The sequence below is a fragment of the Labeo rohita genome, chromosome 2, assembly GCF_022985175.1.
Source record: "Labeo rohita strain BAU-BD-2019 chromosome 2, IGBB_LRoh.1.0, whole genome shotgun sequence".
NCBI lineage: Eukaryota > Metazoa > Chordata > Actinopteri > Cypriniformes > Cyprinidae > Labeo > Labeo rohita.
In genome coordinates, this window is record NC_066870.1 from 20,020,644 (window position 1) to 20,040,869 (window position 20,226).

At 33.0% G+C, this 20,226-nt stretch overlaps 2 protein-coding genes across 3 annotated transcripts in view; one reads left to right on the forward strand and one right to left on the reverse strand.

Moving 5' to 3' along the window:
- Positions 1-6,466: 6,466 nt before the first annotated feature.
- Positions 6,467-13,202, reverse strand: cahz (carbonic anhydrase). The gene is made up of 7 exons (XM_051131026.1): positions 13,036-13,202; positions 12,209-12,406; positions 10,018-10,136; positions 9,680-9,772; positions 9,529-9,591; positions 9,281-9,436; positions 6,467-7,317 (listed from the first exon to the last, which is right to left on the reverse strand). Exons 1-7 carry the CDS (start codon positions 13,067-13,069, stop codon positions 7,198-7,200), a joined length of 783 nt encoding a protein of 260 aa, XP_050986983.1. The 5' UTR covers positions 13,070-13,202; the 3' UTR covers positions 6,467-7,197.
- A 3,766-nt stretch (positions 13,203-16,968) lies between these two features.
- dlgap1a (discs, large (Drosophila) homolog-associated protein 1a) overlaps positions 16,969-20,226 on the forward strand; it is a 129,074-nt gene continuing 125,816 nt past the window's right edge. For both annotated transcript variants that reach the window (XM_051131005.1, XM_051131013.1), the window contains exon 1: positions 16,969-17,109. The gene's annotated coding sequence lies outside the window, so the exon portion shown is untranslated. The remainder of the gene's footprint in view (positions 17,110-20,226) is intronic.

The following is a 20,226-nucleotide window of genomic DNA, read 5'->3' on the forward strand; positions in this document are numbered from 1 at the left end:
GACTTTTTAACTCACAATTGCAAGGGTTTTTTTCTCAGAATTGTGAGATATAAACTCGCAATTGTGAGAAAAAAGTCAGAATTGCAAAATATAAAGTCACAATTCTGACTTTATAACTCACAATTGTGAGTTTATATCTTACAATTCTGACTTTATTTCTCAGAATTGGGAGTTTATATCTTGCAGTTCTGACTTTATAATACACAATTGCGAGTTAAGGCAGAATTGTGACAATTCTGTCACAATTCTGAGAACATGTAAGGTTTTTTTCTCTCAGAATTGGACTTTATAACTCATAATTGCAAGTTTTTTCTTAGAGTTGTGAGATATAAACTTGCAATTGTAAGAAAAAAGTCAGAATTGCGAGATACAAACTTGCATTTGCGAGAAAAAATCAGAGTTGTGAGGCTGGAAAAAAAATTCTTAACAATTCTGAGAAAAAAAGTCTAAATTTTTACTTTATATCTCACAATTCTGACTTTATAACTCACAATTGTGAGTTTATATCTTACAATTCTGACTTTATTTCTCAGAATTGGGAGTTTATATCTTGCAATTCTTTATAATACACAATTGTGAGTTAATAAGACAAAATTATGAGATATAAATTTGCAATCATGAAACTTATTTCTCAAATTTATAGCTCTCAATTCTGAAAAAGTCAGATGTAAGATGTAAACTTGCAATTGCAAGAAGAAAGTCTGAGATGTGAGATAAAAAGTCACAGTTACCTTTTTATTTATTATTTTTTTTATTCAGTGAAGGAAACGGGCTTCCATAGGAGGGCCAGGACCATAGTAACACTTAAATATAACAATGGTAATAATATGTATCAAGTAGTTTTGTGAACACAGAATTTACTGCTTTACCTTCCTAGAATATCAGAAAGTTGCAGTAACAGTCAACATCTATTTTCTTAAACAAGACAAGTAAAAATGTTTCCCTAATTTTAAAGATGTACAGTCATAGTATTTCATTGTAATACAAATACATCATGTAATATGAAGGAAGCTGCTGTCTCTCTTGGAAATGGCTTCCGCATTAGTGGCAGAATCCCCAGAGAGAGCAGAATCATGATAAAAAGATGTAGTGTTCTCTGTCTAATTGCAGCAACATATCAGTTTTCCCTCATGTATCTACTGTATACTGATGACAATTACTGATTCCACTCAGCTGATGTCTTTGCAGTGCTTTGAATGCTGTACAGTATTAATGACCAAGAATGATATACCCCATTCCTCTGGAGCCCTGCTATCATGGTAACCACTAATGCTTCAGAATGTCACATATGTGTTTATGTTAGGGACCTACATCTAGGGGGCTTATGTACACTATAGGTGGTGGCTTCATGAGATCTTTCGTAGATCAGCTGTCTGTGCTAAAGTTGCATAGGAGTAAAGTTTGAGTGACCCACCCTGCTAATCACACAGTTGCCTCCTCTCTTATCTTCAGACTAACAGCCATGAGTGTGGGGTTTCCTAACCTTGGATGACTCTGGACAGCATGATTACATGTATACTGCTGATCAAAAGTGTAGTGTCAGTCATTTTTTTCCATACTTCTTTTTTTTTTTTCAGATGCATTAAATTGACTAAATGTGATAGTATACGATATATAGATGTTACAAAAGATTTCTATTTCAAATTAATGCTTTTCAACTGTTTTTTACAAATCAGATTGACTATGTGACACTGAAGACTGTGAGAAGACCTTGGTGAGCAAAAGAGCCTTCTTTTAAAAACATTAAGTGAAAGCAGTAATGAACTCTGACTGTCTTCATATAAACAATAAACACGTGACCATGATTACTGTCAAAATACAGCTTTGAAATTCCACTTTAATCTGTAAGTTGCAACAGATAATTAAGCAACTATTGTTTATTTTGAGCATATAAAGCTGGTCTTATGAATTCTGTGGCTTGAAGAGAGCATTTTCTTCTTCTGCATGTCATCACAGTTGTATATTGATCAGCACCTTGGGTGCTATCAATTATAGATTACTCACAGGTTTCATGCTGGCCAAACCAAATCTGGTGCTTCTGAGCAAACAGCCCTGAATTGGATGTCTTATTTTCTATAAATGGTGTTATAAATATGTATGATGTTACTGCATATGAGAAGAAAAAGTAACCTGTTCTGTTTGTCTTTTTTTCTGGTGGGATGCTCCTGGAGTTCTCAGATGGTGCTTCAAAGGCCGGGGTAAAATGAAACTGATCTGTCCCTTGAAATCCTGTCTTCAATGGTCTTATTGTTTGGATAAAGAGGCTTTATTCTGGGCCACTCATCCACAGTTCCCCTAATGGTGCTGTCCATTTCTGCGGAACTATTAAGATAATTTAAAAAAAAAAAAAAGAAAGCTTTCTTTCTTTCTTTCTTTCTTTCTTTCTTTTTTAATTATCTTAATACTTAATTCTTTCTTTCTTTCTTTCTTTCTTTCTTTCTTTCTTTCTTTCTATTAGTACAGATTTTCAATCTGGTCACTTTTCCAGATTTTTTTCCTTTCACTTTTATTCACATTGTACTTTTACTTTCACTTTTTTCTTTCACATTTTATTATTTTGTTTTGTTTTATTATTTTATTTTATTTTATTTTATTTTATTTTATTTTATTTTATTTTATTTTATTTTATTTTGTAAGGGATTTTCATTTGTGTAATCTTATTAATTCATCATCTTTTATTTTTTATTTTATTTATTTATTTTATATTTTATTATATTAAGGGGTTTTTATTTGTGTAATCTTATTAATTCATCATCTTTTGTTTATTTTATATATTTTATTTTTTAAGAGATTTTCATTTGTGTGATCTTATTATTTAATCTTCTTTTATCTTTTGTATTTTATTTTATTTTTAAGGGATTTTCTTTTGTGTAATCTTATTCATTCACCATCTTTTATTTTTTGTTTATTTTATTTTATTTTATTTTTTATTATATTAATGTTTTCAATTGTGTAATCTTATTAATTTATCTTCTTTTATTTGTTTATTTTAGTTTTTAAGGGATTTTCATTCGCATGATTTTCATCTTATTAATGCATTATCATTATTTTTATTTTAATTTAATGCTTAAATAATTCTTATTTTAATCTTACTGATTCATAATTTTTATTTTATTTATTTATTTTATTTTATTATTTTAAGGAATTTTTATGTTTAATCTTCATAATATTTCATAATATATTATTTTTAATATTTTACATTTTTATTTTATTTTGTGTTTTTATTTTTTATTTAATTTAATTTTATTTTATTTTACTTTCTTGCCCTTCTTTGGGATTTTCATTCATGAAATGGAAAAAGTAACACAACAACAAGTTTTCTTAAGGGACTACGATCTATTACACCACTGTGGCACAGGTATAATTTATGGAGTGATGCAGAAATAATTATAATAATTGTAAACACGTTGCTGTTATATGTGCAACAACCCTGCATCTAATAAACATTTCACATTTTGTTTTGCTATGTTTTAAATGATGTGCTAGATGCTAATATTATGCAGGCATGCATATATTCATGTCCTCTTGTGGAGAACATTGTACTTAGTTTGTTATGCAGTCATTAATCTGTCACCAGTTAAATCTGCATGCCATAAAGCAGCTGTCTGAAGTTTGCTTTTTATTTCATTACCTTTCATTGCCTTTCTGCTTTCTCCCTGTCATCCTCCCTGCCATTTAATCTGCTGCTTTTCTGACTCCTCCTCCCTTCCTCTATTTGCTCTCTCTATCCTCTAATCTCAAACCTGTACTTCACCTCCTCTGTCTGTATCTCAGTGATCTTGTTGATTGTTCTGTTGTGTTTACGTCTCCAACTTAATCTATTCATCTACTTTCCTCCATTTTGTCAGTGCACTCCTCCTATGTTTTCTTTTTTCCATTAAGGCCAGAGTTGTAGTGAGAACAGCCATTAGACTAATTGTGCAAAGCTGTAGATGGAAAGTAATTAATAATATTAAGTAATTTGGCACTCGAGCTTCACAAGAAGCTCTTATGTCGAGGGGTTTTCTGCAAGGCAGCCGCAGCAAATTGTAAAGCTCAGCTAAATGTTGTCTGCTTTGTACCAACACAGATGATGCCAACCCAGATTCAAGACCACCACAAGAATATGTCCCCAGAAAAAGCATGGGTTACGTAAGTAAGGCTGGACACTCACAAAGAGCATTAGCCATGTGTTAATGAGACGCTGACCGGCATCCAAAACTGCGCTCATCTGTGGTGATGTGCCAGCTTTTAAGATAAAGGCCTCTCTCAGCCTGTATCTTGGTAATGATCTCATTATTTCTCCATGATAACAGAGCATAGAATTGACATGGACTTGAGATATTGATCTTTAATGTTTCTCAGTTTACAAACTTCCTCTTTTACTGCTGAAATGTCACTTTGAAATATGACAAATGGTTAAAACAGTTCTTGAAAATTATTTCAAACTTCAGTTAGCAGAAACTAGGAAGAGTGTCACTCTATATCTGTGAAACCACCATGTGAAAAGCAGAACAGGTTTTATCTGTGGTAAAACCACTGATCTATAATAATAATATATTATATATAGATCAGTGGGTAAAACTCAAATATATGGTAGTCTACACAGTATGGCTTCTGTGCTCAGCTGAATCTGTTATTTAGTTCTTTTGCACAGGATAAAATGCCTGAAACTGATCTTGAATGTTATTGAATTACAGTGGCTAAATACTTCAAATTACCACAATGTTAGTTTACAATGTTAAAAATTTAATGTTGAACTTTCTTTTGCCATCATGATCTGATCATCCTTCAGAAATCTTTCTAATATGCTGATTTGGTGCTCAAGAAACATTTCCTAATATTGTCAATGCTGAAAACAGTTGTGATAAATAATATATTTTGTGGAAACCATGAAACATTACTTTTAGGATTTTTAATGAATAAAAAAGTCTCGGAGAACAGCATAATAAAAATCTTTTGTAATATTATTAATGTTTTAGTCATTTTTGATCAGTTTAATGCCTTTTATTTGAATTGCAGTGTTTCTTCAAAAACATCCTTATTAACTTTTTTAACATTTTTAATGGTATAGTGTACATATTTAATATTAAGTTTAATGAATATTTGTGTGATTTAAATATAAATAAACAATAATATACTATGATCACAGGGTCGGACTTTAACTTTTCTATTAAGGGGCAATATTTGCCACCTGGAATTGATTTCCAGGGGCTTTTTGTACATTCGTGAGAGTAATTTTTTATAATCACCTTATTATAAAAACCATATGTTGTCTTTAATGTCAAATACTTTACCTAATTACCTTATTAATCAATGTGTTAAACTGTTGTCAATAACTGTTTAAAACTGTATCTAAATTGTAAAAACAGGAGCTCATTGGGCTGCAATATAATGACAAAATCATTATTGTAGATTGTTGTTCTTTATATGATTATTAATAGATATAGAAAACAATATAAAACATTTTTGCTTCGTTTTGGGCATATCACATTCTGGCTTTACAGATAAACGTTGGTTCATGACGTCAGTCTACTCTAGTTATAATCACTGAAACTATGAAATTAATCTTTTATTTACATCATATCTGCACAGTTTTTCTGATGAAGGAATTCGCGAGCATGCGCAATCATCATCAGCTCCAGCGTTTTTAGTTCTGACTAATCTAAGCGCTTCTGATTGGCCAACGCATTCCTAAGTTCAACAGAAACGCATCTGATTGGTTATAAGGTTCAACGCAGCACAAAACAGGGCGTAACCGCAATCTGATGCTGTGAATCTAAATGCAACTGCATGCCACATTTTTATATATAGTTTCTTCTTTAAATATAAAAAGTAAAAAATTAAAACAATGAGAAAAAAAAACTTAAGATAACTGTAGGAAAAATACACACACTCTCTCTCTCTCTCACACACACACACACACGTTTGTTTTTGTGAATTGTGGGGACTTTTGGGGACTTCTATAGATTTTATACTGACCAAATGATATTGTCTATCCCCTAATCCAACCCTAACCCTAAACCTACCCCTTACAGAAAACATGTTTGCATCATTACACTTTCAGATAAACATCATTTACTATTTTTAATCATTTTTTAACATTTTTTTTTAACACAATGTGAAAAAATTTCAGGTTTTACTATCCTTGTGGGGACATTTGGTCCCCACTATGTAGCAAAAACAAGTACACACACTCACACACCGACACAAGTGGATAATGTAAGTGGAATTTTTATTTTTTTTTGTAACTGTGGTTACATAATTGTGGCATCTGTAATTGTGATAATAGAATGATAGCATATTTATAAAGTAGCATTAAATTACGTAAATGTTGTACAAAATTGTTTCCATTAATTTCATTAATTTTCATTAAGTTTGATCTTTTTGTAAAGTAAAAAAAAAAAACTCAGTTATGTGTTAAAGCTGATGTTAACAACTGCTAATGTGATGCATTGTGCTCTGTACAGAAAACAATCACAGGCAATATAGTTTAAAATATATTCATTTATTGCTGGTAAAATTCCTAATATATGACTGATTTACATATAATATTTGTTCACAATACTGCTCAATTTAATTCTGAAAAATATAAATCATGGAATCTATGGCAGAACATCATGGTACAACATTCTCAGAAACAATTATAAAAGCTAATCCCTTCAAATGCCTTTTGATAAATAATGAATCACTTTAACAACAACATATTGCTGTTAGGAAGTGCTTTCCTGCAGGCATTTTAGCTTCAACACATCCGCTCAGTTACACATTTAACTGATATTCACCTATTGCCATAAACACAAGAAGAACCATGATGTCTTTCCTATTGAATAACATGGCGTATAGTGCAAAGAAAGCGCAAAGTGGAGCGATCAAAGATGGACTGGGATATACTAATAGTCTCCCATTTGTCCAGTTTACACAAAAACTGCAAGGAAAGTTTCTACAGCTGGGGCTGCCACTGTTATTAAGCACTGAGTATTCAAGCATTTTAAATACTATTTCTCATATTAAGTAACAATATAAGCAAAAATAGACAGTTTAAGAAGATCAGATCCAGCTTTCTCATATCAACACTGCAATGTAAGAAAGGGTCTGGATTGAGAACACATACTATGTGATATTTCTGTAGTAGTTTCACTGGGAATGTTTTTGTGAACCAGTCAAAAGCACCATGATCCGACGGCAGTGGGAGGGTTGTGGCATCGGTACTGCTGTTTACTTGAAGGATGCACGGACTTTGCGTCCCTTGAGAGGTTGAGGGGGTCTGTAGTTGTCAACCATGCAGCAAGGTGCTTCTCCTTCAGATGTGAACAACAGGCTACGGAACTTGGCCATCTGAAGAACAGACAGGCAGAGAGACAGACGGTTAGATTGTTTTCTCTTGGATTGTGGTGTTTAGTGTTGTTGGCAGTCTTGCAGAGCCTTATTACAGCCTATATTTACTATATTTAGCTCCATGCTCATTCATAGAGCGCTTGCCAGAATTCCTGTGCAGCCGTCTGACTGTTCTGACTAACCACTGGAGACTAAAATAAGCTCTGCAGGCTAACAGCACTGCCTACATCAGGAAAAGGTAATGAATGGTGCAATTTTTTTTATTTTTTATTTTTTAAAAGAGCATAATGTCACGTTCGATATGATCCTGCTTAAGCAGCATTTTAAGACAAGCTTCTTAATTATTGTGCTACACCAAACTAAGCTCCAACACATTTTGAGGAAAAAAAGCATATGGAAATTATTAGCACACAGCATGTGGTCCATGAGGGTTGTGCTTTTTTTTTTTTTATATATATATAATGGTAGCAATGTCACCTCAATCAAAAATAAACATGTACTACCAATCAAGAGTTTGGAGTTGGTAACTTATTGTAAATATTTTTGAAATCACAATTATCACAATTCAAAATAACTTAAAATTTTCTTTTTTAACATATTTTTAAAATATAATTTATTTCTTTGATCAGCATCAGTAACAACTTTTAGTATCACATGATCTTTCAGAAATCATTCTGATATGCTGATTTGGTATTCAAAAAACATTATCATTAAACATTAAAACATTATTACAAATTATACCAAACTTTTGAACAGCAGTGTATATTATAATATTTTAATATATTTAGTTATTCTAAAAAAAAAAGTCTAATTTAGTTTAAAACATACACTCCCAGTCAAAAGTTTTTGAACAGTAAGATTTGTAATGTTTTTTTTTTTTTAATTCTGTTCTACTTGTGCATTTATTTGATCCAAAATACAGCAAAAGTAGTAATATTGTGAAATATTTTTGCTATTTAAAATAAGTGCTTACTATTTGAATATATTTTTCATTTTAATTTATTCCTATGATCAAAGCTAATTTTGTCAGCAACATTTTATTATTAACATTATCAATATTTAAAAAGTTTAGTACATTACATTCGGGATTCTTCGATAAATAGAAATCTAAAATCCATCTGAAATAAAAAGTTATAATGTTACAAAAGATTTCTATTTCAGATAAATGCTGTTCTTCAGAACCTTCTATTTATCAAAGAAACCTGGAAAAAAATCTACTCAGCTGTTTTCAACAATACTACTAATAATAAATGTTTTTGAGCAGCAAATCAGAACATTAGAATGATTTCTGAAGGATCATGTGACTGGAGTAATGATGCTACAAAATTCAGCTTTGAAATCATTAAATTACATTAGTAGAAAACATTTCAAAATATTTCAAAATTTTACTGTTTTACTGCTGTGCTTTGGATCAAATAAATGCAGGCTTGGTAAGCAGAAGAGACTTTTTTTTTTTAATAAATAAATAAAAATCTTTTCAATCTATTTAAAAACTTTTAACTGGTAGTGTATAAAAAACAAAACTAGACCACAATGAGGTTCAAATGCATCTCCAGTAATAAACACATGGGTGTTGGTTTCTATCTTACAGACACAAGCCTGACATAAATATGATATTAGCTGTCAGACAAGCAATATATTTAAGATAAACTAATCTTGCAGAAGCAGAAACATATGGAGCACTGACCCTCCCAGTTTCAAAGTAGGACTGACGTTAAATGTCGAGACCCCATTTGTGTTATTGTACTACTTAGCAGGCAGTTTTTGATTTGGGTATTTATTAATTTATTATCAACTAAAAATGTATATTTAAACATATTTCCCTTCCAAATTAACAAAAAAGTGTGGACAAAATCATGTTACAATGACTCAACACAGCATAAGATTTTAAAGATATGGACTAGAACTAGATATCTGTATATAACTGTAACTGCATAAATGAAAGTGTGAAAGCATAAAGTACCTGAGCAGGACTAACGCTGATTGGGTCTTTCAGAACAATCCAGGTGACACTCTCCAGCAGAGGAGGTGTGGTCAGAGACCCCTCGTAAGTCCAGTAATCCAGAGAGGCGGGCAGCAAGGTTTTAGGATCAAAGTTGGAAAATGTAGTCTGTCTGCCCTGGAGAAGAAACAGTCATATTGTAGAAGAATAAAAACGTGAGGCCAAGGTGGACAAGCATATATATTCTAAATCAGCTAGTATGTCAGTACCTTTGATCTGATGTCATCAAGAGCATCTAGAACTTTCTGAAGTCTCGGATTTGCAGAACCAATCTGGTAAACAGAACCGCACAACATATCCATCATTTTGTATCATTTAATCACTGCAATTCCTAAAAATGCTTTTGGCTAAAATCCTGACCTTGAGAAAAACTCCAACCACAGCAAGGCCATCAGGCTTACTGGCAGCTTCGCCAAAGTTTGGGTACTTAGTGTTCCAGTGAACGAGATGAAGCTTTAGAAAAGAGGAGACATGTTATGAAACATTTAGTATATGTGAGAAACATACGGAATTAGCTTAATATCTCAGCGTATTTAGAAGGAGGGATTTACAAATTCATGAGAGAACATCACAAGAATATTCATGAGGAGTGAGCTATAAATAGTTTTAAGGGAGAGACATTCAAGAATTAGAATGGCCTGAACCACAACACAGAAGAATGAGGCTTCTTTCAGGAGTGTGGGAGAGAATCTTATTACCTCACAGGGGAACTTGGTTCCAGCAATAGTGTGCTCTGAGCCCTTGTCATCACTGCTTCCCCAGTGAAAATGGAACTGTCTCAACCTGTATATCCCCGAGATGGGACCTCCAGCCAGAGCTACACACACAAACAATTATTTCAATCATTCATTTGTTTCTTTATCACCGTGTCTACACTAGACGCGACAAGTGACAAACATAATTTCTTTATGACTGAAGAAATAAAGACATGAACATCTTGGATGACGAAATCGATTTTTGTTGTGGAAGTGAACTTCTCCTTTAAATTTGTAAAACTCCATTCCTGATTCAATGTAACATTGTATATTAAATATAAAGATAATATAAGATATATACACTACAAAAATATACATAAAATACATATATATTCCAATAAAATATATTGGATATGTTTCAAAAGTATGGAATAATTATTATTTTTAAATGTATTTGTGCATTTATAATGTATGTATTCATTTATAATGCATGGGATATGTATTAATGTTACAGAAAGGAGAACTGGTGTCTGTTTTAATAACTATTTAAATTGCATTAAAATACACAAATTTTCTTTTAAATTATATAGTTTTTACTGCATTTTTGATTAAATAAATGAAGACTTGGTGAGCATTTCTTTGAAAAAAAAAAACAAGCTGGCTAATATTAATTTTTTGTTGTTGTTGTTGTTGTTGACTTTAAATCATTATTTGGTGAATTTAGCCCTCACAACATTATAATGTAAAAAATTAAATGACAATTGGATATTCATTTTGAGATTCATGAGGAATATGCAAAAATATATTTTGTATAGGCCTATAAATTTCACTAATTAATACATTCAATCAATTCAAAACTCTAATATCTGATCATATGGTACGAATATATATTATTCATCCTTAATGTTTTGTAGACTGACAGATCATTCATAATGTACTGGATAATGTTAGGAGAACTGCTTTCCATTTTAATTACAATTTAAAATATATTAAAATACACAATAGTACTATTAAATTCTAATCATATGTTGCAATATCACTGTTTTTATTGTATTTTTGATCAAATAAATGCAGCTTTGGTGAGCATAAGAAAATTCTAAGATAATTCATAGATAAGACACAAATGCTGGCTGATGTTAAAATTATATTATTTCGTTAACTTTTTAAATCATCAATCTGTCAGTTTAGGCATCTGAACATTATAATGTAAATAATAAAATCTGGATATTCATTTTGAGATTTATTATTAAACAGGCATAGATATCCAATCCTAAAAAATAATCTTTCATATGTCCTATATCATATCATATATCATATTATGCACCTTTAATGACATGGAACTTCTGCTTCTAATTTGGTGTGAGTGGACTATTTAAGATATTATTTGAGCGGTTCAATATTCAGTAACATATTCAATAGCTACTTCTTTCATCTCTTTTCAGCAAGCATTTCGTATGCAGAAAGTGACTTTTTTTTGATAGTGTTTCTGTACCACTTTTTAAAGCATATGTGTGAGTCCCCTGTTGAAACGGCTATTAAAATTCAGCACATGTTGCTCTCATTGACCGACCATGGCATACAGCATTGATATGTGGCTCTATTCTTTCTCTCATAATAGAATACATTAGCACTTGAGTACACGGAGCTCTAAGTGCCTTATTTCCACTGGCAGAGGAAGGAACACATCCACATCCACTGCTCACATAACACTTCTACATCATTTGCTGATTCAATATAGATGAACTAGAGGAAAATGAAATACATTTCAGCAAGAGAAAATTCTAGTGTAGGCTAAAAGGTCACAATAAAAGAAATTCACAAGTTCTTATACTATTTGCTGTTTGAGAGCTCGAGCTTGAGACTCGAATTGAACTCTAAAAGCAGCCCTGGACTACTTAAAAATAGAGCAGGAGATAGGGTGATGAAAGACTTTAATAGCTGAATATTGAGCTATTTATGTGTAATGATTGGCAGATTTAGATGCACCAGCTCCTTTCATTTTAGCTCTCAGTATCAAAGAAAAAGTCCTTGAAATGTTTTTCTCATAGTTTTTTACATGCTTTCATTAGGTTCAAGCATAAAAGAAGAATATGAAATGTCCAAAACATTAACCTGCCAAAATCTGCAGAATGTATACCGCTTTAAGAGGTTGAAAATAAGAACAACAGTTCTTGAAAAGCAGTGATATACTAACTTGAGCTGTTGTCGTCATCGACGAAATCCACTTGGAATGAATGGCCATTGTTGAGGATGCCCTTAGCGGTGGCGGGGTCATACTTCAATTTGAGGTGCTTCAGAGAATGGTCATGTTGTGCTTGGGTGGGTACGATATCAATGGGAGACTGCCTGGGTCCGTTTGCAATGGGAAAGCTTTCTGCCCACTTTTCTGGCCCTGAAATCGCAGAGCAGGAGAAAAAGATGAAACACGGAAAACACAGTAAGATAATAACCTAGTGCCTAGATGCAAACAAAAATGTGTTTACATTCCTTGCAAGATTCAAGGTCAGCAAATGCACACTGTAAGCAGTGGATACGTGCAGCTGCTACTTTGAGGAATGTCTCAAGCTTTAACATTTGGAAATGACCTTTGTTGGTGTGTTTACCCTGTCTCTTTTTACCAGACAGAACATTTTGTTTACAGCGTAGTCTGCCACAATTTACCTCACACTCTGAGAAAAAACGATACAAAAGCTCATTGGGGCAGGACACCTTCAAAAGGTGCTCTTTTATATCTTATTTTGCCTTAAATGTGCAAATTAGTAACTTAAAAGAACAAAATAATATTTAAACTTTACCTATTAGTATGTAAACGATACATATTTGTAGCTTTTAAAAGGGTACTGCTGCAGTGACACTTTTTTTCTACTTTTTTTCCTGTGGTTTAATAATAAATTATTTCCCACACAGCATAATCTAATGAATCATAATCACTTTTCTTTTTAGCAATGATCGCATCAATTTCATTCTAATTAATTACTAAAGACTAAAGTATTCATTTAGTATCCTTAAAACTGCTCTTACCGTCATGTGGTCCATAACCCCAAGCGTGAGACATGATTATTTGTGTCCTTCAATGTGTTCCACTCCTCTGTTTGTAAGACCGGGATACTAAAAACCAGCAACTGCTGGTTCTTCTAAACTATGTAAGCCTTTATATAGAGGTCCCCTGCTGGTACTGGTACCTATCTCACCCCAGTGGGCTTGGCCACATGGTCTCCGTGAAGCACAGGAGGAGTCAGCCGGAGAACATTTGAACAAATCAAAAGATAGCAGACCCCGTCCCTTTAATTCGAACGCTGAGCATCGCGTTGCTCCGTTTGTTGCTGCTGCTGCTGCACAGTGATGCTTGAGCGCCGGTGAACAGACGGGATGCGGACATTCCTCGCGACTGATCCTCTCTGTTTTCCATGCGTTTATGTGGCTGTTGCTTTTCGATTGCTCGAATAGCAAATGTCTCCATTCGTCGTTTTCTCTGACGATTCAGAAAAGCATTCGTTATCCGGGCAGCGATACATGTCCTGACCTTCCTCGTCCTTTGATGATGCTGTGTGTAGATACGCAGGCTGTAGCGGGACGGATAAGTGAAGGTGCGCAGATAAACTTCAATTTCAATTTCAGTTGCCGTTATGAACGTTGTTTTGGTCCATATTTCTAAAGAAAACAAAAGCAGCCGCAGTTTATTCGCCTACATCTTCTGGTACCCGTTCTGTGCTCATTTAAAGGGGCCACTGCTCCAACTATGATTACTGACTGTTATATAAACAATTATAGCCTGTATATACCGAAGCTAAAAGAACTCTACATATATGCTCTTTGCTTCAGTTGTTTACTATTTACATTGTTTTAAAGAAATGTAATAAAGTTGTACATGCTTAACAGTTTCTAACTAGCCTACTTCACTTGTTGATTATAAAAACTTATGGACTGTAGGCTATGCATTGCTACTACCTGTACAATAAATGTGATTTTTATATGTTACGGATGTGTTTCCAGTATATTAAATAACGTTTTTAATAGCATTTCGTGACTGTCAAACTTAAGAGAGTGATTAGACGTTGTTTAACTTATTTTCATTGTTCAGTTGCTGTCATCTGGTGGCTAAAGTGGCAAATAGCAATTGAGAGCTCCGTCTTAATTAATTTATTGACCTTATTAATCTTATTTGCTTTGATTATTTGTTCATTTATTTAATTTAGTACATTAAAACTAAATAATAAACCTATAGAAATAAGTAAGCATTGGACAAAAAAAATCAGGTTTTTTTTTTTTTTGTTGTTTGTTGTTGGGTTTTTTTTTTTGTTTTTTTTTTTGACAATGTTGGATTTTTAATTTTTTTTTTTTTTTGTATAAAAATACGAATGAAGATTGCATATTCAGTAAGTGTTTATACGTTTTGTCTATCCTATACCCTAAATACAGGGAGTTTGGGCAAGTTGTTACAATAGTGTATCTCAGTTTGAGTCAAAAGACAAAGCCCTCTTATATTTGAATATCTTTGTCTTTAAAAAACTAAAATTTCGAACATATTACAATCATTTTTGATAGTTAATAGTGATCATTTGTCACTGTGTTGTTAAGACTGTCTCTTTAAAGCTAGGTAAGGTCGTAGCAAGTGGTAATCAAGTGGTAATCCATTTTACCTTTTTGGACATATTAGACCAGTGTGCATTTTTATGCAATTGATTTTAAAAACTTACGACTAGTCATGCATTAAATAATAATACATGATATAATATCGATGCCTTATATGTGTAATTGATTATTTATACCACTAGGTGTCAGAGAAGAATCATGTTTCTTATGACAGCACATATATTTGTCACTATGGTGTATCTGTCTAGATAGATAGATAGATTAAAAAAAAAAAAAAACATCTGCTCATATTGACTAATGATTAGTACAATTAGGGTTAGGCTTAGTCAGTGAATGAAAGTTTTAAGCATTTAAATTAGTAATTGTGTATCTCAGTTACTATTTTTTTTTTTTTTTTTTTCAGTTTGATATACAACAGGTAGGGTGTTTTTAAGAATGGGCTATAATGTAAAAGTTTATGTGAATTCTAAAACGATTAAAATTAAGTTAATGATTTTTAAGAGATTAGAAAATGCAACAATATTTTTTTAAATAACTATACATAAAAACAGTTATCAAGATACACAATAATTATGTGGTGCATATTATACGCTCAGTACGAAAGATCAAATGATTAAACTATCTGATGGTTAATTCTTTCTTTATAAGGCTCTTTTAAATGAATGATGGCCTTCTCATTTTGTAACATAAATATTATAATCTACATCAGTGGAAATTATACATTAAAACATTTTAAAGCATTTTAAAGAGTACTTTTGTGGCCTGGGGCGGAGTTTTACCTTCCATGCGAGAAAAAAAGAAAGCTCATCAAGCTGCTATGTGAATGCTACAATATGAATAGGCAATGAAAAGGAAGAAAATGAGCTCCTTTCATGTCACGGATGTAAATTTGCCTCCGCAGGATCAAATGCATGCTGAGTCTAACTAAGAACAAGAATGGCAGCAGCAAAAAGAAGCTTATGAAACCTCTCATTTGGTTCTATTCACTTCTCTGATTGGATGCAAGTGACATGGGCTCTGTGAAAAGGCCAGATCATTTTGACCTTCTACAGACAGACTGCGCAGCAGGGTTCCCCCCTTTCACAAGCAGCTTCACAGCCCCTGATATGCTCCATTCAACCATCTCTGATACTTTAAGAGGGAACAATGTGACCTAATTGGATGGCTCCTTATAATTAATGTTATTTAGATGCCAAATATGACATGTCTTGCAGAGATTTTGTATCTTTAGCAAGATATTTTTGTATTTTTGTTTTCTCAAGTGCTTTGAATTATTCCTTTTTAATAAGTTTAATATTTTTTTTGTCAGTGTTTTTTGTTTTTTGGAAAAAAAAAAAAAAAAATGCTGGAAAAGGGCGAAATTGTACTGGAATGTTATTGTTTTCTTGTTACCATATATCTATTGTATAAAAAAAAAGTATAATAAACCATATAGAATATTATTTTTTTGTCCCTGTTTTCCGGAATTCATGCCTGCATAACTGACTCATAGTGCTCAAGCGCATTTCATCCTAGGAGTATATAAATTTACATTTTGCAAACGGAAATGTTAATTCAAACTTTAAAACATCTTGTCTGCATGTAACGCAATTGATGAAAATAACTCTGTTTTGAAATGCTAAAGGACAAAAAAAGACGAATGCTAAAATTACCATCTTGGTTCTTCGAATTAAAGTTAGGCGCTGTAACTACGTAATACAATGATGGTTTGTGATGGAACGTATCCGGTTGGCAAAAATCTAAAACCTGGCATGGATTTCTAATTGAACAGAGTACCAGAACAACGCTAGAGTATATGCTGATGGGTTTATGAGCCAATATGTCAGGGTTTAAGCGGTATTGTGCACAGATTTAAATCCAAATGTCGTTTTTCAGGCAAATTAATTTAGGATTTTATTACTAGTCTATCTTACATGGTTTTTCCAATGACTAATGCAGATACTGATAAGTAAAAACGAGTGTGATGATGACAATGTAGGCGAATCAAATGAGATTTATGAATATTGAATATATTTATATAATGTGTATAGTTAATGAAATATGAATATGTATGAAATACAAATATATGGAAACTATTTGGACAGCTCGTTTTTAAACTGGCTATTATTGGCCATTTTTGAACGGGCACAGTCTTTCAAATGTTACCTCAAACTTTATTACATGTCAGATCTTGAGAAAATGACATAATTAAAACAATCTCTGTCATGACTTAACAGATGGACTTTATACGTCTTTGATTTTCCCTAAAGGAATTTTTCCCAGCATAACCTCACTGAAGTCCACTGGCCAGATTCCATGACGCATTTTATCGGTGCCCCGGCATCATTGAACACCACACGTACCTCCGCTGCAGCTCCACGGCTCGCTGTCAGGTGCGGATCAGACCGACTCCAGTATCATATCCAGCGATCACCCCTTCATACACTGTCTGTATTTCAGAAACGTTAAAGGATTTACTTCACCGCTCTGTGTTTATGAATTACGCCTGATACAGACCTTAAGGTAAGGTGTTATTATTCCAGTATGCGTTTTTTTTTCATCATAATCCTAATGTGGTTATTTTCTTGTTGCGAATTGCATTGACTTAAACACGTCGCGTGTTCTCTGCTGGTATGCGTTTATGTACCACGCCACTTCGGTGCCTCTTCGCAGACAGACGCGGTGAATTCTGTCGCGTTTATTGTAACATTTATGTTTCAAATATCATTTCTGCAGCCTCTGATTCTGCAGCCTACAGTCTCTATGAATGTACAGTGAACAAAGACCGGTGACACAGTCAGGTAGCAACAGTATCAACAAAAATCTAATTCAGCTACATTAGATATTTTAGATGAATTGTCTGTTTCAATTGAGCTAATTTATTGGCAATCACCTGCATGTAACATCTGTTGCAGAAGGAAGTATTGGTGCTGTGAGACCATACACAGCTGTTTAAATGACAGATGATATGAGTCTTATGTCTAAACCAAGCTGACTTGGTTATTAGAGTTATTTTATTTTGTTTTATGTTATGTCGTTTTATTTTACTTTTTGTATTGAAATATTTTACACTACACACACATTTGCCTGACTTCAGGTTAGCTTTTATCATGGATGCACTTCAGTTTGACGATTATAAGTTTGAAAATAATATCACATGTATGGCATGATAACTGTAAGGACACAAAAATAAAGTTTAAGTGAAAGTTCATTCAAAAATGAAAATTGTAATTGTGTTCCAAACCTGTATGACTAACTTTCATCTGTGGAACATAAAAAAAGGTATTGCGAGAAATGTCTCAGTGCCTTTTGTCTATACAGTGGAAGTTTGGAAATGGAAATACATTCTTCAAACCATCTTCAGTAACATTTTAGTACAGGGACTAATTCTCACTATTAACTAGTTGCTTATTAGAATATTAACATATGTGACCCTGGACCACAAATCCTTTCAGTTTTTTATAAATTGAGAGTTATCATCTGAAAGCTAGGACAATATTTGTTCGAGATACAGCTATTTGAAAATCGGGAATCTGAGTGTGCATAAAAATCAAAATACTGAGAAAATCACCTTTAAAGTTCCAAATGAAGTTCTTAGCAATGCATATTACTAATTAAAAATTAAATTTTAATATATTTACAGTAGGAAACTTACAAAATGTCTTCATGGAACATGATCTTAACTTAACATCCTAATGATTTTTGGCATAAAAGAAAAATTGATTATTTTCACCCATACAATGTATTTTTGGCTATTGCTATAAATATACCTGTGCTACTTAAGACCGATTTTTGGGGTCCAGAGTCACATATATGACATGATAACTGTAAGGACAAAACCAGTATGACTTACTTTCTGTGAAACATAAAAGAAGATTTTGAGAAATGTCTCTTTTTATGTGCTTTTTGTCTATCTTTTTGGAAGTTTGGTTACAAAACTGTTTCTTCAAACCATTTTTGGTAACACTTCAGAATAGGGAGCAATTCTCACTATTGACTAGTTGCATATTAGCATGTCTATTATTAACATAATGGCTGTGTGTTATATTTATAAAGCACATATTTTGCATGACCACATTCCACATCCCTAGTCTCTAAATTTAAAAACGTCCTTACTATTATTAAGCAGCCAAAATAGGAGTTTAGTGAGGCGAAAGTCATAGTTAATGGTTTGTTAATAATGAGAATTGGCCCTTAAAATAAAGTGTGACCCCCATGTTCTGCTGAATTTTGATGAAGAAAGAGTCATACAGGTTTGGAACGACATGCAGGGGATTAAACAATGACAGAATTTCATTTTTGAGTGAATGATCTATTCTTTCTCTTGGTTTGGCCGTCTCATATCTAATATTTTTTTAAGCATCATTGGATTTTGCTATTGATCAGGAGTTTTATATTTTTAAACCAAAGATTTAATGAAAAGACAAAAACAACAGCCAATCCCTCTAGTTCTAGAAAAATCAAGTTTCTTTTATTCATAAATTTGATTGTGTTTTTAAATCTGGCTGCATTTAAACCTCTTCAACTTGTAAACTTTGATCAATTGGGTTGTTTATTGAACTACAAAGCAGTCTATGCCTGTCTCCGTCTTACTGTCTGACATAAATGTAATTTAGTTTTGATGTCATGCTTAGGGGAGGACAGAAAGCTATATCCTGAAAGACAGTGAGGGAGGGAGGGAGAGAGAGAGAGAGACAAACTGCGGAGGTGGGTGCATATGAGATTTATTAGATCTGAGTCAGTCCACTGTGTCAAGTGCCCTGGAACAGTGTGATTTTATTTTTCAACAGCTTTTCTATGAAGCCTGAAGTAGCGTCTGGTTCGCTTTTATCTAAAATATACCTAGATATACAGACTTATTTAAAATAATACATTTTGCCATTCAGCATAGCAGTCAACATAGCAGTGTGATCATGAAGTCTGGTTATCCATATTAGATTCCCACCTGGGTGTCTCTTCACAGTTCTCCATCCCAACAGGAAGAGTTGCGTCTGCTGAGCTGTATCATTGCCCAGACTAGCATCACTGGGCATGCTTTGATGATGGCTTTGTTTGGTAATAGGAATGAAATAATCTTATTAGGAAGTGTTCCGTAAAGCTCAATTAAAGGCAATAATACGCTCAAAGGGCACCTTGAATCTCAGACCACGATTTGCCTCACCGTTAAGGCCGTGTTGAGTTTATTAGCCATTAAGCGGGGCCACTAAAATCCATTCTGTGCAGTTCAGTCAGACACTGTGGCACAGAATGATGTGCGAGATAGTAGAGGGACAAAAAGCCAAGCGTGCGAGGAGGTGATCATTGTAACAGAATTTGACTCTCGATTTGATCGGCTCATTTTACACAAGCCAGTTGAGCCGACACACATTTGTGGAGTTATTTCGAAACTCGATATGCACTGCTATTCTAAATGCCCTGTGATCTTTGATTGTTATAAATTGTTAATGTTTTAATCTTGCAATGCAGTTCACTTAGGCTTGAAATATTGACTTTTTTTTATTTGACTGGCTCTCTAATGTGAACGTTTAAAAGAAACAATATTCTAAATTATCCCCTGTTAATACACTTTTAATCAGGAGCTACTTTTTTGACAGGGATAAAAAATATATCTTTCCAGCCTGAGGAGATTTATGATCGGAT

Coding starts and splice junctions, on each gene's coding strand:
- cahz (XM_051131026.1), bottom strand. CDS start 13,069: ATGTCTCACGCTTGGGGTTATGGACCACATGACG. Junction 12,407..13,035: donor GGGTTATGGACCACATGACG/GTAAGAGCAGTT, acceptor CTGCGATTTCAG/GGCCAGAAAAGTGGGCAGAA. Junction 9,592..9,679: donor TGGTTGGAGTTTTTCTCAAG/GTCAGGATTTTA, acceptor TCTGTTTACCAG/ATTGGTTCTGCAAATCCGAG.